Below are 25036 nucleotides of genomic sequence, written 5' to 3' on the forward strand. Positions count from 1 at the left end.
GCAAACATCACATAGCTGCCATGGAAATATGTTCTGGGATGTTTAAAGGTTATGGCAGCACCCTCTTGACTGACTTGCTTATTAGTGCAGTTTCACTCCAAAAAAACTGTGGTAAGTATTCAGGTATCTGGATTCCATTGCCATCAAATCAGGGCTTAAACCTGTGTTTCTTGGAATATTGGCCCTTAAAACAAGATAATTCAATCTAAATATTGAGCTGAAACCATAAAATGAGACAATCAGCAAAAACATAGGGTAGAATAAACGTATCAAGCATGCTAATTTGCAAGAGTGCCCTTGTAAATACTACACAGTGAACAGCTGCTTCATTTACTATAGTCCCACAAAAATGTCCCTCTTCCACATTTTGGGAGAAAATTATTCACAGCCACGCCAATTAGAGTTTATTTGCTCAAGCGTTTGTTGACTGGCCTCACTCCTACATTTATTATCTGGGAGTTACTCAAATCAGGCAAAAACATGCTTAACTCCCAGCACTTGAAGCAGACACTTGACGCTAAAAATGAGATTTGAGTTAGTCCTTAGTTCGGATGGCAAGTGTGCTGGAACTTGAGATTGCTTTGATTGCTGTGATGAATTACTCAGTACATCTTTCCCCAAATGCTGTGATGAATTAGTTGGTGCACGGCCCCAAATTTTTAACGGTTGTTCCCATTCGTATATCCTCCCACTGTGGCACGCTCAGTACGAATACGTGAGCCAAATCGTTGACAAATTGTTGAGCAAACACCGATCGCTCTGACAAGTTGCTCAGAGTCATTTGCTGAGCTTAAATTCTGAGTGGATGGGGAGCGGGCACGGCGCCCTGTGTGCCATCCCTCATCATTTGCTGCCAAGGGCGAACAGTGGCTGCACGTATCTCAGACGCAGACCCACGCGTCGCGAGCGCTTCTGTGCGCTCCTCCTCTCTGAGCTCGCTCATTTGGGTCCGCGCAGCTGAGCGAAGTGCCATGTCAGAGAGCGCTTTTTTACATGCCACCTTCAGATGCCTTCCAACGAGCTGTAGATGCTGGCGGAATGAGGAGATGGAAGGGGCTATGACCATTCTGCTCTAGGCAGACGAAGGAAACTCAAGACTGCCGGGTTTTAGTGCCTCAGCAAAGTGGATTGTTAAATGTTTTTGCCCCAATTATTGACGACCATGCTCTATTTTCAGCTGGTGATCATGGCGGGGACAGTCATGCTGGCATATTACTTCGAGTACACCGACACGTTCAACGTGCACGTCCAGGGATTTTTCTGCTACGACAACTCCTACACGAAGCCCTACCTCGGACCCGAGGAGACGAGCGCTATCCCTCCCGCCCTGCTGTATGCGGTGGTTGCAGGTGTCCCGACACTTGTGGTGAGTTGCTCTGCCCCCCGCACAATGATCACTGTTCGAAGTCCATGTAGTGACCCAAAAATTGCAAGAAGTCATTAAAAGACATTTAGCTTAAATATAGAGTTCTTCTCTCGTTAAAACAGCACTTTATTTGACTTCGCTGTTTTAAAGCTGTTGTTTTTATTTGGCAAGGTAGACTTCAGAGAAGGTGTCTGAAGTCGGGGCGGCGCTGGGAATTATACAGTTGGGTGAATGTGACAAGAGTTATCCAGCTTGAATCGATCAAGGCATAGGTCGATACATTCATTTCTCTTCTGTCTCTCGTTTACAAGCCCGGTGCTTTAAACGCTTAAACCCATGAGAGAATAAGCGTCCAACATGCGGTCGATGGCTATAGGAAAGGTCAAGAGTACCATCCGAATTATCGTCAGCACAGCCTAGGTTACGGACCAATTAGCGCAGTGTCACATTAGCACACTGGTCAGACCAATTTTTGGAACATGCATTCATGTTTAATTAATGAGGGATAAATGGAAATAATCAACGAATGTGGTAATATATAAAAGATTTCGGTGTCCTCTTGACAATATATGACAAGTATATGACATGTTTATGACAAACACGTGCCCCTCTTCACCCATTCCCCAATTACATAAATGGAGCCACATGAGCCTGTATTGAATGCTATTAGTTTACTTTATGATTCAGTCACTTGACACCTCAGAGGCACTGTCAGTTTTGAAAGGAGATTTCTCTAACTTTCGTCCGTTCTAACTCCCGACTCACACGTCACTATCTGTTCAGACAAAAGAGAAATCCCCACATTTTCACAGCCCACACACAATCATTAGAGGTGACAATCTGTAAGTGACTCAGTAGAGCTGTTCCTGCCTAACTCTTTGCATCAATCCCCACTTCGAACTTTATTCACACTTCTCTTGTGACAAAGAACGACCCTCTAATTGGAGTTTGTTCGTAGTTTCAGTGTGCAATCTGTCTGACTGCTCTCTGTTAAAATCTGTAGGGTATACTCAGACGCACCTCCACCGCTACACACTGCATCTAGGTCATCTTCGATGCTTTCTGTATTTCCACTGCCTATTTACGAACTTTCGTTCGGGTCTGAATGATTTTTAAACGTTAATATGTGGAATTTGTCTGTGCAGACAGTTAAATATTTTCTGCCTTTTGTTGTTTTTGTCAATCCCCAAGGCTGAAAACCATTTGTCAGCAAAATGACCTCTCAAATGTCTTTCAGCACGTGTATTATGGTGAAACTGACCGTCACCTACACTTCATGACTGCATTAAGGGCATGGTTCGAATTACGGGGGGGATTGGGGGGGTCTGACCCCCTTAATTAAGACTTGGACCCCCACAAAGAGGAAAAAAAACAACATTTTGGGGGAGGGGTCAGAACATTTATTTATCCTATGCTATAGAGCCCTGGAGAAAAAGTTGACCCCCCCAATTGTCATTGTATAATTTGCACTCTGATTAAGGGTTTCCTACTTAGAATTCCTACTAGAATTACCAGTCATTTCTACAGAAACATATCATTAACGACTTTTAGCACAAGACCTGTCTCATGTCACATTTCCTCATATCTGTTACACTGCATAATGTTACACTGTGTCACAAAGAAAGGGTTGGAAAGTCTTAGATCGGTCAATACAAGAAGAGCCTCTCTCACCTTAGTAATGGATGTGAAATCCTTCTTTTAAAGGAATGTAATTCAGTGACGATATCATTCCAGCATGTATTAATGGTCTTCTGTGAACGGCTTTACTGAATCAAGCTTCATTGAACGATGGGCTGGTTGAAAGTGATGGTGACCCAGTGAACAGCATTGTCCAATAAGTCTTTTCTTGCTTGGTGTAATAGTCTGGGAGATAGGTGATAACATATACGGATCACGTCTCTCCTGATCCAGGCTTGGAAAAAAATAACCCAAGTTCCATTTCACTTTAGCTGACCCTGGGTGAAGCTGATGTAGACAGAGATCAGTTCAGTCTGAAGGGAAAAAACCCCACAAAAAACAGCTGCAGGGAGATTTGATACTTACTGTACAGTAAAACAGTGTCTAATTTATAGTCAGAGCTGGTAGCGTGACGGATATGGATTGGTCTAAAAAAATACAAAAAAATGTGGATTTGCACAAGATGAACCACATCATATGAGCAGTGAAGCATACTGCGTGAAGCTGAATAAGAAGACTGTTTTACACTGAAACACTTCATACCCTGAGTGTTTTTGTAAAGGAGGTTCAGGTGAGATTGATACACCGAAGTTATTAAATTCAGTAGTGCTTTTGTTAATCTGAGAATCATATCTTCCAACTGATCTTCTCTAAACATGTCTGTGCAAATTTAACAAAACATAGTTTGGAGAACTTAAAAAAAGCAATGTCTGTTTTTGTTGTGGTAATTGCTGTATTTTATCATAATGTAAGTTCCCTGACATTATAACTTTTTCAAAATCTACTTATAAACTAAGCAGTAGTTCACAATTAACAAGTCTTTGTTAAATGTGATAGTGCCATCAACTCAAACAATGGCACATAATTAGCGTAACACCTTCTTATGCCCACAAACATAAAATGTATGACTTCGTATGACACATGGCACCTTTTCCATTATGAACCAACTGACAGTATTGAAATTGCCGTGCGCTATTCTATAGCACTTGTAGGTAATGGCGTCCGTCTCTGTGAATTGCTAGCTATTTCAGGTTATGGTGCTTTATGACTGGTATTTTGTTTATGACACTGTCGGGGACACAGGTAAAGACAGTACCAGATGACGTAGCATAGGCTTGAACCACTCTGACAGTATAGTGCCATAGATGATGAACTGATATGCTGGACTGATGCCAAACCTGTTCAGCCATGGTAAATACATAAATACAGTGTAAAAATCCATTTGGATTAATCTTCAGTGAAAACCAGCCCTTACTGTTCTAAGGAATAAAAATGTTTAAATGCTTGTTTAATGATAGCTTTTATGTGGGATTTGTATTTCTATCATGGATTTAGGTAAAATCCTTACCAGATAGATCGGTTAAGTGATTTCGACAGAAGGGATATACAAATGAAAAAGGCATTGTCCTTTTAATGTATGCGCAAATCACATTATATCAATGAAATCGTCAATAATCCTTATCAGGTAAAGTTAGCAATTTCAACCTTCCCCCCTCTCACTCTCTCTCTCCCCCCCCCCCCCCCCCCCCTCTCTCTCTCTCTCTCTCTCTCTCTCTCTCTCTTTCGCACACTCACTTTACACCAACATAAACACACATCATGCACAAGCAGCATCTGTAGCCCAGGGCTGTTGAACTGACCTGAGAGAGAGAGCAGGTGTGATTGACTGAATCCAAACACAGATGCTAATGGCTGCAGTTAACAGATAAACAGTATCTCTGACCTCCTGGTTCAATTCAAATGAGACTGATTGCACATCCTCATCTACCTCACCTTAGACTGGCACATGAAAGCTGAACGAGAGAAAAAAAAAAAGATTTGAAAGAATAAGAAAAAAGGGTGCAGTCACATTCTTTGAATGCTACATTCTTCACTAAAGACACTGAGCAATCATCAGTCCATTGCATTTATTTTAATGAAATTCATGAGAATATTGAGTTTCCTCTCTCCTTCCCTATTCACACTGGACAGTGGACAATAAGGTAATGATGTGACAACCTGGTCCAGACCATTAAGAGTTGTGCTGGTTGGTTTCTTTCTGATGGTGTATCTGTTGTTTGGAGTTTGGATTTAATTGGAAATGCAACAAACAGGCCTAAGTTCTTTCATTTAACATGAATGTTGCATTGCTTACATTGTAGTGGCTTGATTTTAGTCTTTGTTATGTGAAAGATGCGTGTTTTGGCCTTTATTGTTTGTTTTTTTTTTAAATAAGTTACACTGTTAGGAATTTTTAGTTGTCTGTGCCCACATAGACTGAGAGTTTTTAAAAGCTTAGTTGTTTTCTTTTGAAATTGCCAAAAAAAGGTGCCATGAATTATGAATGTGTGAAGTATGCTTGGTTTTCTGGGTTGATTTTTCCTTTTGGAATCCCGCTAAAAATCTTCAGAGGTAACGTTTTAGAAAACTAGTTGGATGCATTTGAAAAGATTGCAGAAAATATCTCCTTTTTGTTTTTATGCAAGACATTCCATTTTAAATTTCAGTGCCTGGCTTTAACTACAGTGCATTTATTTAACCTCTTGTGACACAGAATAATTTTATGGAATTGATGGTGTCTATAAACTCTCGTTATCCATTAGTCAAAGCTGTGTTGGTAAGAAATCCTTGAATTAAAAAAAAAGGAGATAACTAATGCAATTTTATTTCTTAATCCCCTGTTCTCTGTTACTATGCTGGAATTGTTCCAATCCTGAAGTCTGCTTATGGTTATATCTCTGACTGTTCAACTGCAGTGGTCCTAATATATTTTTCACCTCATGAAAATCACCTTCTTTTGAACGTTTGAGTGATTAGTAATTTGGTGCACTGAAAGGTTTAAGGGTTACTGAAATTTGACTGCGAGCTCTGTTGCAAAAGTCATGAGAAAGACATAGCCTAGAGCAACAAAAAAATTTAAAACACCAAGAGCTGGCTTAATGTTCAAAGGATTACATTTTTTCTCTCTCTGTCTTTTTCTCTCTCTTTTTTCCCCCCAAATCCAATATACCTGTAAAAGACCTCAATAACCCTTTTATCCTTCAGATGGGACGCATTGAAAATTACAGCTACCTACTGCTGGTCTGACTGATATACACAGGTGCGGATTCCAGTTTGAGCTTTGGTTTCAACCTTTTTGTTTGTGTGTGTGTGTGTGTGTGTAGTGTGTAGATATTTGCCATGAATGGGTTGGGTTCAAATGAAGACATAGTGTGGTTCCTGTTCATTAGGTCCAGAGAATGGTGCCTACAAAAACATCTCTTTATTTTCGCCCAGGATCAGACTGTTGTCACGGGGCTGGGGAAACACTGACAGATGTTCTCTAGCTGCCTCAGTGGTTTGGTCTTAATGGCTCTCTGTTGTGTTGTGTGCTTAAGAGACTGGGATAAGTAAGTTGTACCTTATTAGGGCAATTGTAGCTTATGTTAATGGGATACGACAGGAAGACTACGGTTTGCAGTGACTAACTGCGGAAGTTCAGGTACCTTAAGTTTACCCTGTAAATTATTCACAGTTTTGCTCCATCTTTCCAAAGCCTGGAAGTAATGCTTCCTAACTGCTTTATTCTCCTTAGTGGAAAGGGAAATGAGACACCAAGTGTAAACTGTTTTATTAGAGGGATTTGTCAGCATTATTTTCTTTTAGAGGTTAGTGTTCTTACACACACACACACACACACACACCCTGGCACTCATCGGTTTCCTTTGTGTACCCAAAGAAAAGAAATCAGTTGATTGAGTTAAGAACTAAATGCCGATATTGATCGGGGAAAGCGAGAGCACCAACGAGAAGGTATATAAATTGATAGAACATCAGCAAAAGTGAAAACGACAGTAGAGTAGGAAAACATAAAAGAGCCAAACTACCGCCTCCTCTTCCTCCTCTGCCTCTGGAAAGTGCTGGGTTTGAGAAATATGACAGTGTGATGTGATGTGTCTGTGTGTGTGTGAGAGTGTGTGTGTGTGTGTGTGTGTGTGTGTGTGTGTGTGCGTGCGTGTGTATGTGTGTGTACGGCACAGCTCTGTGGGTGTGTGTGTGTGTGTGCGCCACAGTTATGTGTGCATGTGTGTGTGTGTATCTGGTCTATAGTTCTCTCTCTCTCTCTCTCTCTCTCTCTGTGTATCTATGTGCAGTATGTTTTGTATGTGCTGTAGAACTGCTTCTCTGTCAGTATCTTAATGGCTTCTGATTGGAGCATGCATTGACAGGCCACAAAGACTGTGTAGTGGTGCTACTGTGAGAGCAAGGCAAACTGTCAGGGTGGCCTGAGACTTCATTTCTTTACTCCAACTGCTGTCTTATTATCTCTTCATGTTCAGAAACCTTGAAAATATGTATTTAAGAACACCATGGCTTAGTTAAGGCTTAGAGTTAACTGTTAGATTATTTTGATGGAGATTAATTTCCAACTCTATTTTAATGGGGATTTTTTTTAAATGCTTGTATTTCTGCAGTCTAATTCAAATCTGTTAAGATGTTTTATTTTTAAAATTTTATGGATTAAAAGGGGAAAGTCCTCCAGTGAATTTATAGTTCATTTGACCCCCGTCAGTCAGTCAGTGAGCTGTGTGTCTGAAAACCCCATTAAAATGCCTCTTATGCTCTATTGAGCTTTATAGGGCACTGGACCATATAAACCCTAATCTAGCCCTTAACCTTTGACATTATTAGAGTAATGCATCACGAAACTCAGACTGCCCGTCAAATAGACATACTTATTCTTATCCTCTGTTGATATATGAATATCATGAGAGCATAAACACAGCTCATAGTGTAAGAAATATCCAAGGGCAATTATCAGAAACAAATTATATTTCTCCTTGTGCTAGCAATTCTCAAAAATGATACTTTTGAGGATTTTGAGGCAATGTGGTTTTCAGTACAGGTGTTACTTCCTCATGCATTTCAAATGGGATGTCTGGTAATAAGACTATTCTGAAAAGCAATATCGCTGAGAGCTTCATGATACCATTCATAGCTGTTTTTCAGTAATACAGGAACGAAACTGCACTACGGTAGGCAGTAAAACAGGTTTGAATCCGAATTTGATGTTTGCATTTGTTTTTTGTTTGTGCTAAATCAGTTTCACTTTCACCCAGAGAGAGAATATTGAACTGAATGTGCAGTATATCAAGTTCATTTTTGCACCATCGCGAAAAGAATCCAAATTACAACAACAGAGAACCACAGCATGATGTCTTTCAAGTACCCAGAGCATGTCTCTCGTAGGAAAAGAGCATAACCCAGATTTCACCGTGGTGTTGTGCTGTGGAGCCAGGCCTAGGGCTGCTTGGCTCTTCAGAGAAAGGTGGTGTGTGTTTGTGTGTGTGTGTGTGTGCGTGTGTAAGTGTGTGTGTGGATGGGGGGGTTGTAGCCAAGACCTCCTGTTTCTTTTTTTTTTTTTTTCAGCACACATATCTGTGTGGCTCTCGCAACACTATGAAAAAAAAAAACCCCATCATATTCAGAGTTGTTCTACTCAGGTTTATTCCTTGTGTTAAGCCTTTGGGTGTTCTCTCTCTCTCTCTCACTCTCTCTCTCTCTCTCTGTCTTTGCTGCACTGTTCGGCTGGAGGGTTTCATAAATCAACCTGGCGTTTCTGGATACAGAGCTGATCCTGTAAGCTGGAGTGTGCCTCTCTGACAGGAGCAGGGTGTATGTGCACAGTTCAGGGCCAGTGTGAAAAGTCCACCATGCAGCAGGTTTAGACTGAGTAAGAATGTTATTATAACTCCATAACCTGATTTTGCTCCATGGTCAAGTTGAAAGCAAAGTCATTTCAGGCGTAGCTTTTTACAAGGAGAATGTGCTCTTTTTTTTTTCTTTTTTAAAGGATCCATAAAGTGGCATAAAACCTGCAATTTTCTGAGCGCCGCCCATAGGAAAATGATTTTGTCAGACGCCGGACACACTCTCACGCATCTTGTGACATTGATGCTTGAAGGCTTGTTATAAAGTGCGATATAAGGTGCCTCCTGTAATGTGTCTTTGGGCTCTGTATAATTATGTAAGAAAAAAAAGGAAAGATAATTAGTCAGAGTATAGGCCAATATGGATGTGAAGGGAAAGGGCAGCTGCCAAAAAAAAGCAGGACAGTACTTTGCACAGTAATGAATCCAGAGTTCATTGACTAACAGCTGCCAATGTGTGCCAGCATCACGTATGAACTCCAAAACCGTTTGAATTATGCATGTTTGGCATTACTGGCACTTGAACAATGAAACAAAACCAGTTAATTAAAAATGAAGAAAAAGAAGAAGAAATCGTCAGGTGCATTTTATACCAACGCTTCAAAAAGGTTTCATAGCGAAAAATCTATCTCTAAACTCTCTCTACTGTGTTGAGTGTCTCATTGAAAGTGCAAAATACACCCCACCCCCACTCCCCCTGCCCTCCATTCCTACACCCTCTTTCTCTTCCTGGTCTCCAATGGCAACAACAAATTCAATATTCAATTTCAACATTTCACACACCAGTAACTGTTACAATCCTTAGCCCACTGGAGTACCATGTCTGTTGTTAACCATCCCACCTGCATAGGCCCTTGAAACGTAACTGTAGTATTGTGAGAGAGTTTTGTATTTTGCGTGTGGACATGGGCCTCATGCATCCATTCATCTGCTGGAGAACCTTACAACAGCTGCCACCTGTGTGCGGTGTGTCAGTGTATCAGTAATGTAAACTGTCTGAGTAAGCCAAGGTAATCTCTCTCAATATGCCGTATTGCATTCAGCAGGTGGCATGCAGATGGCGTTCCTTTTAATGGCTGTATACTTTCTGCGTACTGAGTTCTGACTGGTTTCCCATGGCGACTGTCATGTGCCACCCAGCGGTTTACTTTATGGCGATTTCGGAAAAGGAGTTTCGCATTGTTGTTAATGCCTCTCTGTTCTTTTTTTTTTTTTTTTTATCTGTTTTGTTCTCTTTTTAGATTACTATCACAGAGACTGCGCTCTTTTTGATACAGTACACATCAAAAGAGCTGGATACCCGAGAGAAGACCATTGTGACGGGGGACTGTTGTTATCTCAACCCGCTGGTCCGCAGGACATTCCGTTTTTTAGGTATGTGTGCATGACTTCTCTGTATATTTTTTAAAGCATCACAAATATATCTAACTCGAGTATGTTCTCCGGTCTCATTTAACCTCGGGGGTCATTGTCATTTGCCCTCAGACGGCAAATGTACCGGTGTCCAACTCTGAGAGTTTAAGACGGTACAAACAATCCCGGAGTTTGTTTCACTCCAGTGATTTTGCCGTACAATGAAGGTTCTGAACCCTGACACAGTAAAGGTGGGGCTATACTGTGCAGTTGTCTCTTCTGCTTTGGAGCTTCTCCGAGATAAGGATAGAGTAGTGAAGAGGATTATTAGCCTGATCTTCAGTGGAAATCCTCTCCTATCTCCTCTTAAGTCTTGCATTTACACCAATAAATAGGCTCTTTTCTCTTCACCTCACCTCTCTCAGTTGAGAAAAGCCACAGTTACATATCATTGCTAGTTAACTGTTTATACCTGTGCTACTTTACACCTGACTGAAATTCAACTCTATGAATAATCGTTCCAAACAGAATCAGAGCGGTTATGTATGTGTGTGTGTGTGTGTGAGATCCTCACTGCTTGTGTGTGGGCTTTAAACGTTCACGCCAGCTTACTCTCGGACACCATACGAGCGGTGGATTTGTCCGGTTGAGGATTTGACAGAATTACTCATTGGTTTTAAAGACACAGATCAGATGGGAGGAGGAGGAGGAGGAGGAGGAGGCCCTCATACTCTATTGTTGTGGTGCCAACAGGATGATCTTTAGGACCACGAGAGCATCCGTCCGAGAGAAACAGCAGGAGCGCTCTACGAAGAGCAGGGCTCTTGCCACTTTCTCAGGGATCACTGATTAACACTTACACTTTCTATCCACAGGATCCGTCCGTAAAAATACCAGTGTGACAAAATGTAGATGGCACTATTACCGTTTACTCCAGTGGTTAGGATGGAAACCCTTTCCTTTGCTTTTCTTCTCTGGTGTTTGACTAAATACATTTATAGGCACTCAAGAAATATCATATATCCTTTTATAGCTTTGGCAAACCTTTCGCTGCAGTTACTCCAACTAAGAATTTGGCTTCATTACCTTTTTTTGGGGGGTACCTCTGGGTTCTGTAACTCTCCTCTTTGCCTTTATCCATTTTATTGTTCTGTGGATTTTGTTGTCTAAATGCAGACCATGTAACTGGCACTCACCCACACCCTCCCACACACACATGCACACACACACACACACACACACACACAGATAGACAGAGGACACACACCCACAGACGTCTTGATAGTAATTCTGTCTGCGAGTACTTTGGCGAGAGCATATTCAATGAAACCAGTTGCTTCACGACCCGGGCTTTTCTTCATTTTTCCTTTCGTATGTGCATAATGACTCACATGGCAGCGTTACCAGTCAGAGATTAAATTTAGAAAAAATAGCCACAGGTCATGATACGCCAGCGCTTAACCACAGGCACACTGTCGTTTTGCTTTTCGATGTTTATATTCTTCTCTTTTTTCCACTCTCTGTGTCTGAAGAGGTTTCCTCATTAATACACACTGTGGAGACAATTGCAGAGGGCTGGATAGAGGGAATGCATAGAAAGATGAAAGGTACTTCAAAGAGAGCACACTGCAGGTTCTTGCCTGCTCTCAGAGTAGAACAGAAGTTGTCAGGAAAAAAAAGAAAAACTCTAAAGCTCTAAAATGCTGTTTTCAAATGAATTCAAAACTTGAATGACTTATGTTTTGTAGCTTGTTTTTTTTTTTTTTTTTTTTTTTTAAATAAAATGAAAGACAGTCACGCTTGACACAGTTTTGAGAGTTCATCTCAACAATCTCTAATACTTTTTTTTTTTTTTTTATCTCTGACATTTAGTCATAAAGTAATTTTCAAGGATTTCTCAGACTAAAAAGAAATCCAATTTTGCACTAGCTTATTAAAATATTTCCTTGAGTCATTGTTTATTCCTGACACTTACATCAACAGTGTGAATTAAAAAGTAAAAAAACAAAAAAAGACATTAATCACTTTCTCATTCAGCATTTACCTAAGTTTTTGATTTCCTTTAATACTAATAACAACTGAGGATCATCAGCTGGAATGACTTCATCACTTTACCTCAAAGTTGAAATAACTCTGTAGACAGATGTGAACTATTATGGGTTTTTGCACTTGCAGCCAGTGTACAGCCAGTGACTTCAACTCCCAAGTTCTCCAAGCCCAGCGGTACTGCATGCATGCATGCATGACAGCAAATATGATGAATTTGACATAAGTCAGACTCCTTTTAAATTTATACTTTCTTTACGCAAAGCAATCAGGTTGAGTCACATTCACTAATGTCATCTGACGAGATTTTCCTGGATGCTGTCGCCAAAAAAATGGGACTTTTTCCATGTCTCGAAAAGCTCCAGCCAAGGGCCAATTGTGTTTTTGGTGTGTAAGCTGCTAAAAGGGGTATTGTTCGATTAGCGTCGACGGAATGCCTCGGCCGATGTTTATCAGATGACTCAATGAAGACGCAAGTCTTATCTGACAGCTGTAAAAATGCTCCTGTCAAGTGTGTCTGTCACAGGAGATACACAGATGGGGAAGAAGAAACGTGACGATTAGATTGTAACAACAGTGAAGGAAAGAAATACGACGCTTTCACACACAATAACAGTTTGTCATTATTCGCCAGTGATGACAATAATGATAATAATAACAGTAATGATAAGGACAAATAGTTTGGTTTGTGCAGTGCCTTCCATACAAGAAATGTAACGGAAAGTACATGGAGCATGGATTAGGGCCGAAAGCGTCCCTAAAAACGTGAAGCCAAAGAATGAAAAAGATATGATGAAATATAACAATAAATGCTAACTAATGAAAAGATTAAACATAAGATTTAGTCGATGTCTTTAGGAAACGTAGCATAAAGGAAACAAAACGCAGCCGTGTTATAAATCATACTTACAGACATCTGACAGAACATTTCTTGATTTAGTGCTGCTGTTATACTAAACAGATTATTCCTTTAGCTGTTGGTGTCTGGTAAAGGCCATTGCTTAGGTTTTTATCTCAAAAACAATCTAGCTGTTCTCTTTAGCATGTAAATTGTGCTCATAAAGCCTTAGTCTGTGCACACAGTAGGGGTTTTTTTTCTGGAATTGCAGTGATAATAATGTTCCTAAGCTCTGTTACACGTGTCATTATTCTCACACACTCAGATCCGTGGAGTGTGATGTTACTGAGATGAAAGCAAGGAAAACTTATTAGCTCTTCAGTGGAAGAACATTAGTACTTCTTATGCACATTCACACTCGCTCTGAAAGATGATTGTCTGTGAGGGGGAACTGTATAATTTGAGCCATGTCTGTAGACCAAAAACGGTCCTGTGAGAGATTTGTCATCCTTTTACTGCCTGTGCTTGAACAGGCTCCGTAGACGTGTTTTGGACCGGCTCATAATGAATAATCAAATACAATAACATGGCTTCATGGATGTTTTGAATTACGCTTGTAAACTTGGTAATGAAAAGTGCTCTCCATAGCCGAGGATGAGAGTTTCTTTGTGTTTTCTTCCATGTCCCTGACATTTGTATGACGACGTCTTTTTCATACTTCTGTCTGTCCGTTTTTTTTTTTTGTTTTTTTTTTCCGTTTTTTTTTTCCATAGGTGTATACGCATTCGGTCTCTTCACCACGGACATATTTGTCAATGCCGGGCAGGTGGTCACGGGGAACCTGGCCCCCCACTTTCTGACTGTATGTAAACCCAACTACACAGCGCTGGGCTGTCAACAGGCACTACGCTACATAAGTCACCAGGAGGCCTGCACAGGCAATGAAGAGGACATCCTACGGGCCCGCAAAACATTCCCTTCCAAAGAGGCAGCGCTCAGCGTTTACGCAGCGCTCTATCTCGCTGTGAGTAGATTGGCTGAAACATTACTTGTCCTCACCTCTGACTCTGTTATTCCGAAAGATTAATGTGCTTTTTTTTTTTTTGTCAATTCTCATTTCAGTCTCTGATTGTTTTGCTTGTATTCCTTGCAATATTCAGCCAGTGTCTGTTTTGGTATACTTTCAGAGACTAATCCAGAAAATTGTACTTTTGCCCCCTTTTTTTTTTTTTAAATCTTTGTTTGTTTGTTTACGTTTTCATCATTTGCTTCAAATTTATTTGATTTACGTAATGTGTTTTGCGGCAGACGTTGTCATAAATCAGCTGCTTTGTCTATCAGATGCAGCGTTATAAGGCAATCTTTGCAGCGTATTCTAATCTTGCCCTGCATGCAGTGGGGGATGATTTTAGCCCCAAACGCTTTTGAAATTCAGATGTGCATTCACAAGGCCTGGATTTGCATTTTATGCAGTGTGAAAGAGCACGGGGATGCCGAGTGGAATGCAATATGTCGCGGTGAAAGCTATGAGAATGCCCCGATGTTTTTGCTTAATAAGTGCAAGCATAGGGTGGAAACTCTCTTTTTGGCCTTCAATACTGTTTCTCTCTACAATCTGTTGGTTTGATGTGCTGTTAATCTGAATAAAAGGCATGAATTAGAACGTGTTGGATGCTTTATGAATCATAATGACATATTTAGCATCGCCTGCAGTGAAGGCAAAAGTTCTAGGACATGTTACAAGAAAAAAAAAAAAGAAAAGAAAAGAAAACTAATCAAAGTGCTAAAGATCTGATCAAATGCTAATCAGAGTGCCTTGTGCAGCCTCTGGCTGTGATATTGGCCTTTGTAATTTCCATAAAACAACATCTTGCGAATGTGTTGAATATAAAAACAAATCAGTCTCTTGTATTACTAAAATTAAGAAATTTTGCAGGTGAGAAACACAGGGGGATTGCCACTCAAAATATCATTCACTTGCATAGGATTGAAAAAAAGAGAAACTTTTCTTTGGCTTGATGAAACACATTTTGCTGTGATCTAAAAATATTTTGGTTGAGTAAAACGATCTCTCTCTGAAGTTGCTAACTCAGCTTGCCTGACCCCAACGTGTCTTTGAAATAACCAGCCAATTAGATGAATCATCTCATTTACCTCTCAGATAAAACTCTCACTTTACACATCACCAGTTCTTAAAAAAAAAACAAAAAACAGAAGGACGAGGGAAGCCCTGCATTGGTAGATGAAGGGGAGCATTACCCGAAAAGCCAACCAAAGTCAATGAATTACCGTCTTGCCTGATGGAGCCTGTCCTACGGTGGTTAAGACTAGGATGTAAAATGTAGCCATGGCTTGATGGGTATTAAGGAAGGAAAGGACCGGTAACGCTGCCTCCATGTGGACAGTTAGACTTTAAATGGGTGGTGAACAGTTCTCAGAAAGACTCCTGAAGTCCTCAAAGTTAAGTGGCCATAAAAAAAAAAAAAAAAAAAAAAAAACAGTGGGAGAGGCTTGAGTGTATCAGATTTTGGTTTCTATGTCAGGTCTTAAGACATTTAGCTTCGGTTCTTTGAATTGTCGCCCAAGAGGCGTGTTTGCGTGGACTGTTTCCCGCTATCTGCAGAGTAGATCGGGATCTAAGTAGGTCACTTATTATGGAGACATTGTTTTCTGCTTGTTCCTGTTCAAACTACATCTTGGTGTGATGGGTCCTAACATAATTCTAATAAAACCATTAGGAATGGATGGTTAGAGGCTGATAATCTGGATCAAGTGCTTGGCTGCTCCCTGAGCATCATTCTTGTTCGTGAAGATCCATTGTGTAGGAAGATATTCATACATGTTCGGCGCTGATAACTTTGCCCCTAGGCTACCATAGACTGTGTACATGATTTGGTCATGTGTTTAAACTCTGCTGGGGAGAGCCATTTTCATATTGTTCAAGTGTTAAATAGAGAGGCAATCAAATATAGAAACACTAGCTAAATCCATACATTCGGAGAATAAAAGCCTAAGTCTGATGAAGTTCAGTTAGGCTGCGAGCGAGAAACCCCCGCAGGATATTGCAGTATCTTGCAAAAGACGATAAATCTAATTAACTACAGCGTCTGAGGACACTCTTACACTTCTTAAAGTGCTCTAAGAGTGAAGATATATGATTTCCCCCAAACCCGTTAAGCTGAAAACTTTTGATAAAGAGACAGAGCGAATGTTCTGTTAATGTCACGCATCCAATTGAGAAGTCAAATAACAGGTACGAGGCGCCTGAAAAATATTCGTTTGGGTCGTTACGCGGTGTAAATCAAGTTGATGCCACGGTTTGGCAAACCCCAGCCGACAGAAAGGACGTTCCACCGCGCCAGAGCACGGTCCAGTCCAGCCGCAAGTAAAATGGTTATTTTTGACAACTTACAAGCTTCAGCTCTCATGCTGACCGAAGGCGCTGCCCTGCCCCTGAATGGAGAGACTTTGCTGCATACAGAAATACGCTTGATATTTAATGTAGCTCCAGGGAATAGGTGAATCATGCCCTTGACAATAATGATGACTGTTTTTGACATGGAAAGGTTAATCCTTAAGCGAGGGCAGAAAATAAGCCATGTATTTTTATAATGTTTGGTTTGCACAAAAATAGTATTTGCATATTTTGATTTTTTTTTTTCTGTTTCTCTTGAACAGATTTTATGAAACTGTAACTAGGAATTAAATGAAACATGTCAGTGCCATTATCTCCAAAGGAAAGATTTCTTTTTTTTCCCCAAACATTGGCTCATTTGCCGCAAGGCTAAATCATATGGAACATTTAAATGCATTTAACCAAAAGTGCTTTTAGATTAGCATTTGCATCACTTAACCAAAACCTTTGAGCATTTTTTTAAAAATGATTTTTAGTACCTCAAAAACAATATGTGTAGAAGTACTCTTTATCGTATTACAGGAAAGATTCTAACTGGCTTTATCCTCCATCTGCACACACACACACACACACACACGCACACACAAATACACACATACCCAGACGGAGCATGGAGCAGAAATGTGCTCTCATCTCTTCCCTCCAGAGATGAAATGAAATTGGGTCACAGAGTGATGACCTTCGAGTCCTTACACAAATATTCCTCATGGAAAAAGAGAAAACAAACTAGACAAACAAGCAAGAGAAAATGGTCCTTTGGAACAGGCGTGAGACTCACAGAGGATTATAGTCACTGCCACTGTCTTTGGCTTCCTCAGGAGTGCAGACAGACTTCCTGTGACCTTCAGCATGTTCCCACTTACCAAAAAAACAAACTGACAAAAACATCTCACAGCACCTAATACTGTGTCTGAGTTCCTCTCTCATTTACACATTACCTTGGTACAGTAACGTACATTTAGCACCCAAAGCCCTTTTTGAATGTAATTCTAAGAGTGCTTTTAATACTTCAGCTTTTTGTTTGGCTTCCTTTGTGTCAACATTTTATTTCACAGCACATTAAGTTAAACTTTGACATTAACTTTTTGTGGTGAAAAATATAAAATGTGTCCTCTCTCAGCTGTGCAATAGGCAGACCTGCTTCAGGCGCTGTGTCTGACTGACACTCAGTCTTTCTGATTTAGCAGAGAGTGTTGGGCAGCTGCATGCTCTCCCTCTGTCTCCCTAGGGCAAAGGACACACGCACACACACACACACACACACACACACACACACACACACGCACACACACATTTCACATTTCAACTTCTCATTTAGGCTTCTCATGTGGACATCTTTATGTAAGTGTAGTAATACTTATTTTGCTGTCAGCTGTGCCTCAGCTTGATGCTAATTCAGGTAATGAAGATTGTCAGCAGTGTCACTAGAAAGATGAATCAGTCCCTGTGAGTTTACAGCCTTATCATTTTATTTACTGTCAGCTCGTTTTCTGGTCACCATCTCTGATGAGCCTTAGTGTTTTTCACCGCAAGATTAATAAACTCCACTTTAAGTGAACACCTGAAAAACTTGTAATTGCCCATTGTGGTTGATACGTGTGATTTGTCTTCTGTTCCTCTGGTGTAGATGTACATCACATGTACGGTGAAAGCCAAGGGAACCAGGCTAGCTAAGCCGGTCATGTCCCTGGGCCTGATGTGCTTGGCTTTCCTCACTGGGATCAACAGGGTGGCTGAGTACCGCAATCACTGGTCCGACGTGATCGCCGGCTTCATCATTGGAGTGGCCATCGCAACTTTTCTGGTAAGATCTTGAGTTTACTGTTCTTCTGCCATTGTACTACCACTGGCTTATGGACACCATCAGCTGTTTACATATTCTGGAGCCATCTCTGGTCTAAGATTGAAAAAATTACAGATGGTGCATTAATTACACTTGTGACAATGGCTTGACTCTTGAGTGGTGCACCCAATCACATGGCATAGAGATGTGTTCGACACCTGAGAATGATGAGATACAAGCTATGATCTGTGACACTCTTGCCAATAGTGGCTGTGGGTATAGGGGAACACAGTTAGACATTTCCCCTGTCTTGGTGTCTCGGTCAGGGCCACTGCCAGGGCTTAACGTGTATCAGAGTAGTCTGCCGTGTTAAGGGGACACTTTGGCGAGATCTTTTGGAATTGGGCATTCTAAATTGGGAGAATAACTGGGGGGGATTAAAACTCAATTAAATTTTTAAAAAGTAATAAAAAGAATTATGCACAGACTCGGGCAGACTGTGAAATCTATCAAGCATGTCATGTACATTGTACTTCCTAATGGACTCTTCACCTCATTAGACAAGCGGTTTCACCTACCATTCTAAACAGACACTGGATACATACATCATTTTCACAAATGTCTAACTCAATACCAGTTCTTGACAGAGACATTTTGATAGCACGACACTCCTCACTGTGTATGATAATACCCTTTACAAATGCCCTGAGAATAGCAACAATCCCCGAGGGTATTTTTGGTGCCCTTTTAAGAAAGAGTGTACACTCACTTTCCAGTCTGTGATAGAGGCTCAAAGTCCCATCCCTGCAGGTGGCTGTGGAGTCTATGCTGGGCTCCTGGAGGATGGAGTTGTCAGGTTGCCTGGCAGGGAGCTTCTAATCTGAGCCATTGAGACCCTCAGTCAGTGTACTTGGGCTCAATTCCACCCCTATCGGTCATACAGCCAAGCAGCCCCCCTACCGTGCCTGACAGCCTCTACACCTTTGGCTCAACCAGCCTCCACGCCATCCCCCAACCCAAAGCCAATTGTATGCAGCTGAGCACCTATTTACCGTGCAGCGGATTCCCTCTCTCATTCCACCACCCGGATCTGGAGACGTCACTGCCCCTGCAGCGCACAAGCTTCCAGAACTGTCTCCAAGTGCCTGTGGCTTAACACGAGTGAAAATGTGGCTGAAGAGATAATGGATCCAGCAGCTGCCACGACCACTCTTTGTTTCTGTCTCTTTCTCTTTCTCTCACCCTTCCTCTACAAAGACAGATAGACTCAGCGCTCGGCAGGGCCAGAGGACCCCAGTGACTCTAGCCGTAGGCGTTTCATCCTTAACTTCAACTTTTGTCTTAGCTGCAAGCAGAGAGCAGTTGTCTTGCTCACACAGTGAGTGGCTGTAGGTCCCTTTGGAAATGAGATGACCTCAAAAGGCCTGGGTCTGTAGTCTACAGAAGCTGTAGACAGGTGAGCTCTGAAATGTGGTTGGCTTCTCTGGGGTGGAACTCTGGATCCAGAGAAGGCTGCACATTCACTACAATAGCAGTCATGTTGGATGACTAAACCACAACTCTATCCTTTCCCTCCATACTGAATATGCATGAGTGTCTGGCATACACAAGCACCATACGCCCTTATGCCTGCCAGACAAAAGAGGCCAGCAAATGGTAAGGATTCATATAAGCCGTGGTTTAGCAGTTAATTAGGTCAGATTATGGCAATGGAACAATTAGAACTGAAGGCATTTGTTACTTCTTTGAAACACTTATCTGATTTGGTCACATTACTGTGAGATTATGTACAAGTATTTCCTTGCTGTTTGTTCTGAGTTTTATGAGTTTTCAAAATTCTCCTCACCATCCCCATAGATTGGACCACTGATTATTGTGCAGTATAGAGGAGACTCTTAGTCATATCAGCCATCAATCAACTCACTGCAATGCCATCTGGGAAAATGAACAGTCTGATAAGGCAGCGAGAAGACCCAGTCAATCTTTTTTTTTTTTTCCCAAGTCTCCAACTGAAGATGAAGAAACTGTAAACATTGTTCCCTTTAAATTCGTTTAATCCCTCGTGATATCATTAAAAAGTGAAATATATTAATCAAATTATATCAGACTCCTCTGAGAACACTCCTTCCCCTGATGGAGAAAGGGTGAATATTGAGTGGTCAAAGATAGAGGCTGATGTCTGTTTTAATGAACCGTCTAACACAGAAATCTTCGATGATTATTTGATTGACTCCAGCAATTAGTTTGTCAGAGGGCTCTCTGTACTGAGTCTGATCAAACAGCAAGTCAGACTGCTCGTCCATCAGCGGTGACTAATTGAATGTGATGTGAGAGCATAAATAAGTCATCTCATTAAGACTTCATTATAGCCCCAAAGCACAAATATATCTGAGAACGAAGATGCTGAAAATGTTTATTTTAGTCTTTGATGCTATGAATTCATAGCATCTAACACTGTCACTAGGTTACTAATATTTACTCTGCGTTATAGACCATTGGGGTATTCCAGAAAGTGGGTTTAGTGGAAACTCTGTTTTAGTTAGTTAACTCAGAGCACAGGGCCCTATGGCTTTGTTTTGCTAGGAGAACGAAGCTACAGGGCTCTTCTGTTAGGAGTCAGGAAGACCTACTTTGCCCCAGTTTGCCTCATCAGAACATGTTTTGACATGACATCAATTATCAACAACTAGGAAACAAATTGTTTAGAGTAATTTTTGTATTGTCTGCTTATTTATTATTTATTTATTTGCTTTGGGGGACTTATATTTTTAATATATATGGTTTTTTTTATTGTGTATAAGTATTTCAATGCATTTTCCCCCAGTAATTAAAAAAGACAGGCGCGTTTAAATCGTCGCTTTCTGTGGGTTTGGCTGTTTGGTATCTGCGTGAAATAAAGAGCATGGCTGTGCCCGGGGAAAACAGTGGTGTAACGCAGATGGTAAAGTGTTTCTTTCAGTTTTACAGACTAACGAACAGAACGGTGCAAAGACAAAAATATGCACACGGCTCCTTGCTTAGCTGATGCACTCGCTGTGATTGATAACTTCATCTTCAATACCGGTGCACGGTTTGGCCTCTCGTCCATTTGGACTACAGACCTACTCCAGGGGAAAACACATTCCCTCTCACGCCTCGAGTGCACACGCATTTGCATTGCAGCCTTTTTTTCCCCCCTTTCTTTCTTTCTTTCTCTCTTTCTTTCTGTCCCTTTTGCGGTTGGCGAGCCGCGTTTGCGGTGTAGGATAATGAAGACTTATGTGGGGCATGGCTTGCCTTGAGAGAGTGAAACTCGCCCAGTTCTTCCATGCAAAACAACTGGAATATTCAAGCACGAAAAAGGCAGCAGCCTCGAAAAACTAAACCCTGTGTCTCGTTGACGTGTTTGTTAGTGTCTCTGTGCTCTTCGTGAGCTTGTGTACGTTTGGCATTAGTCTCATCCTGTGTCTGCTGCTTTTTGAGACACACCAGCCCTACACCTATTAGACGAAGCCCGACGCAGGTCCCGGGCTTTGTTTTAGGGCGAGACAGAGTATGTTTTGCATTTTGTCTTTTGATTATACTCAGATTCAAGAGCGTAGAGGGTCTTCCCTCATCCCTAACTTTGACACTGCTGCATGGCTCAGCGGTGCCGGATTCCCGACAAGCCTTTTCTCGTCTCGGCGCTGTGTCACGGTCAGTGTGTGATAGCCATCATTTGTTGTGTTTTTTCTTTGTGTTTTTTTTTTTCAGGTTGTGTGTGTTGTCCATAACTTCAAAGGCAAGCTGCTGCTGAATGAGGATGCCCCACAGGATCACCTGGGTAATATGCCTATGATAAACATGCCGAGAGTGGAGAGCCCTCTGGAGAAATACATGGCCTCACAGGTAAAGGACCGCACCCTGCACAAAAATGCACAGAGCTAAGCTATACTCAGTCCCCATGGAAAAATCATTGATCATATAAAGTAACCCAGTATGTGCGACTCCTACATTCATGAATCCACTGCGAGAACACTAAACAAAGCCATGCTGGTTTATGTGCAGAGCAGCATGGTTATATGAAATAGACTCCTGTGGCATTGGTTTCAAGTGTATAATGATTGAGTTTGGATGTGCCAAAATAAATTATGCCAAATTGGTAGTGAGCAATATAAACTGGTCCGTGGGATCTATGTTTCAAGGCTTCTGTGTCTGGTGTGCATGACCCCTCTCCTCTCTCCGTGTCTGTACTGGCTGATACTTCAGATGGCGGAGTTGAGAGCAGATGAGGTAGATCTGGCGCCCCGTACATTGAAAGATCGTTTCCTGAATTTCTTTGGCTGGATAACGGGGACCAGACGTTTTAAGCACCTGCACAGCACAAGGCAATAAACGTATGCACACCTGTGTGAAGATCCCAGCTTGCCAAGCCTCTGGAGTGTGTTGCCGTTGCCATTAGAGCCAGTCTAAATCCAATCGCATTCATTTACATCCAACGTTCCAATTACTTATCCGTAATCGCGCCGCACCCAGAGCGTTTGGCATTCCTGGTTGAAATTTTTCATGTGCGTTGTGAAGACTGCGTTGTGCTAATCTGTCTCGATTTGATTCAGTCAGGTCTCCCATCGGTTGTGCCTTCTCACCTTACATGACAGCTTCTTTATTTATTTGTATATTTATTTATTTTTTGGGCATTACTTGGGTTACAATACCGCAATACCGATGCGCTAATTCATGTAGGAAAAGCTGCACGCAAGGCAAAGCACACTAATGGGAACTGGTTGAGTGCATTGGTTTCATCCTGATGTGTTTGTCAGAGATTTCTCAAGACTGAGCTGGCGTGTACACATCAGTACCTGTGAAGACAGATCTAAAAATAACCTCTTAGTTCTCTTGTACCTCAGATTACAGGGGGTTGAGATTTCCCAATTCACACTGCTAAACCCAAGGAGACCTTTATGAAAAGCTCTTCAAAAGCATCTGTCTCTCTGGGTATAGTTTTGTCTGTGTTTACCTTCCTACACTCAGTAGCTTGTCAGCATGCAGGGTGCTGATTTAGATTTGACAACCTGTCATTAATTACTCTACGTTCTGAACTCCTACTGCACAGCACTCAGTAAGAACATAATTACACCATCACTATAACGCTTTAAATATAATTTGCAATACTCATAAGATGATCAAACAAGCAAACAAGTGAATTTTTAAATTCCTGATTGCTGTGTTGCTTTGTTTTGTTTTGTTGGTGGGGTTTTTTTTTGTCGTTCTTTCACACGGGGGAATTTAATGTTTTACTTGTTTGAAGAAAAGCTGGTAGGTTTTTTGGGTTTGGTAATGTGACTGAAACGCATGGAGTGAGGTGTGTCAGACCGGAGTGATATCTGCACCAATAATAATAATAATAAAAAAATCCTAATGTCCCTTTTTTTCCCCTCTTTTTTTGTTTTTTTTTTCTCCCCGAGGAGGTCGATTCAAGGAAAGGAAGGGAATGCTTATCGGTCATGTTTGTCTTTTGTGACAAGTCGTTTAGAGATGTGTGGAAGTGAAGTGCAGTCTGAGGAGAGGGAGGAAACTGGAGAGCAGTGATGTACCACATCACGCACTGCTTCACACAGAAATGTCCTCAGGTTCAGACCGCTGTCGCAACAGATAATACAGAGGAAGTCATGCCACGTGAATGCAAAGAAATATATAAATAAGGATGAAAGTGCACATCATAGTATGTTCTTCTCTTTCGTTGATGTGCGGTTTGGGTCTTGTGTACTATCACTCGCTTGTCTGGTCAGAGGGTGTGTGGTGATATGTTGCTACCCTGCACTCATCTGATCTCTCTGCGTGATGTTCGGGTTCTCGTGTAGTTTTGACAGTTTAGGAACACCGGTTTTCTGTTTCTTTGTAATTGCATCTATGAAAATTTAACACGTGCTTGAATGACTCATTTTAAGAGTGCTCTTAACATACCAATTATTTCTGACCTCGAAACTGAAATATTAACAAGGGATGCACGGAAATTCTAATGATGTCTCTGTTTTCCTTGAAGCAGCTGTAATTAATTGCTCCACTGCAAACAACACCGCTAAGAATTTGGATTGCATCATTTTCCCACTAAATATTAAAGACAACTGCAGTACACAGTGTATGTAGCTGAGAAAAATCATAAAATGCACAGAACTGTTTCCAGTACTCAAGTAAATGTAATGTTTGGAATGTACTTCACCTTAGATATGGCTGTTCTTACTAGAATTTGTCTTTGATCTCTCTCTCTCTCTCTCTATCTCTTTCTCTCTCTCTCTCTCTTTCCCTGGGATCCTAATGTGTATATAAGTGACTGTGTCTGATGGGCACTCATTTGGTTTCAGATTTGGCCAGAACATAAGGGTTACATGGCAGCTGAACAAGATTATCAAGGTAGCACAAAGACTTTGGAGCCGGGCACTGCATGACTGCTTCCTGTGCTTGAGATGAGCTCTTCCCAGGCACTTACATTAATCTCCAGGTGGCAGGTTTTGGCTTGGTTTTGAAGCCACGCAGTCATTGTGCCTGCATAAAAAAAATAACCAGTTCCCTCTCTCCTGCTTCCTCACCAAACGCTTTAATCGCAAAGCAGAGCTGCCTGCATACATATTACATGGGCATACGGATTCCCAACTAGAAATTAACGAAGAGGTTTTCTATCGTAAGACATTAACTGAAAACTCGTTCATCGAAAACTCTTCATTAAAGCGACATGTTGTAGCTTATATCTGCATGAGGGGTAAACACATTTATTTATAGAACGCTTGCTACGTGGAAAAGATTGACGTCCAGTGACTGTTTGCAGGTTTTAAAAGGAGATGCTTTCTTAATGAGATTTCAGCTCATGCCTTTGCTGACATATGTGTCTGTCTGTCTGTCACAGAATCACATCGCCTTCGCTGAAGTCACATGA

General features: G+C 41.3%; 1 protein-coding gene across 2 annotated transcripts; it reads left to right on the forward strand.

The window, feature by feature from the left end:
- Positions 1 to 1135: 1135 nt before the first annotated feature.
- On the forward strand, positions 1136 to 25036 carry plppr5b (phospholipid phosphatase related 5b). 2 transcript variants are annotated; one of them, XM_030769370.1, is made up of 6 exons: positions 1136 to 1366; positions 9954 to 10086; positions 13723 to 13973; positions 17992 to 18168; positions 21880 to 22014; positions 22375 to 22500. In XM_030769370.1, exons 1-6 carry the CDS (start codon positions 1136 to 1138, stop codon positions 22498 to 22500), a joined length of 1053 nt encoding a protein of 350 aa, XP_030625230.1. The 2 variants fall into 2 exon arrangements, with proteins under 2 accessions (XP_030625230.1, XP_030625231.1); XM_030769371.1 differs by lacking the exon at positions 22375 to 22500 and adding an exon at positions 25007 to 25036 and having other exon boundaries at positions 1157 to 1366.

Source organism: Chanos chanos, chromosome 3 (assembly GCF_902362185.1).
Source record: "Chanos chanos chromosome 3, fChaCha1.1, whole genome shotgun sequence".
NCBI lineage: Eukaryota > Metazoa > Chordata > Actinopteri > Gonorynchiformes > Chanidae > Chanos > Chanos chanos.

Coding starts and splice junctions, on each gene's coding strand:
- plppr5b (XM_030769370.1), top strand. CDS start 1,136: ATGTTTTTGCCCCAATTATTGACGACCATGCTCTATTTTCAGCTGGTG. Junction 13,974..17,991: donor ACGCAGCGCTCTATCTCGCT/GTGAGTAGATTG, acceptor CCTCTGGTGTAG/ATGTACATCACATGTACGGT. Junction 18,169..21,879: donor TGGCCATCGCAACTTTTCTG/GTAAGATCTTGA, acceptor TTTTTTTTTCAG/GTTGTGTGTGTTGTCCATAA.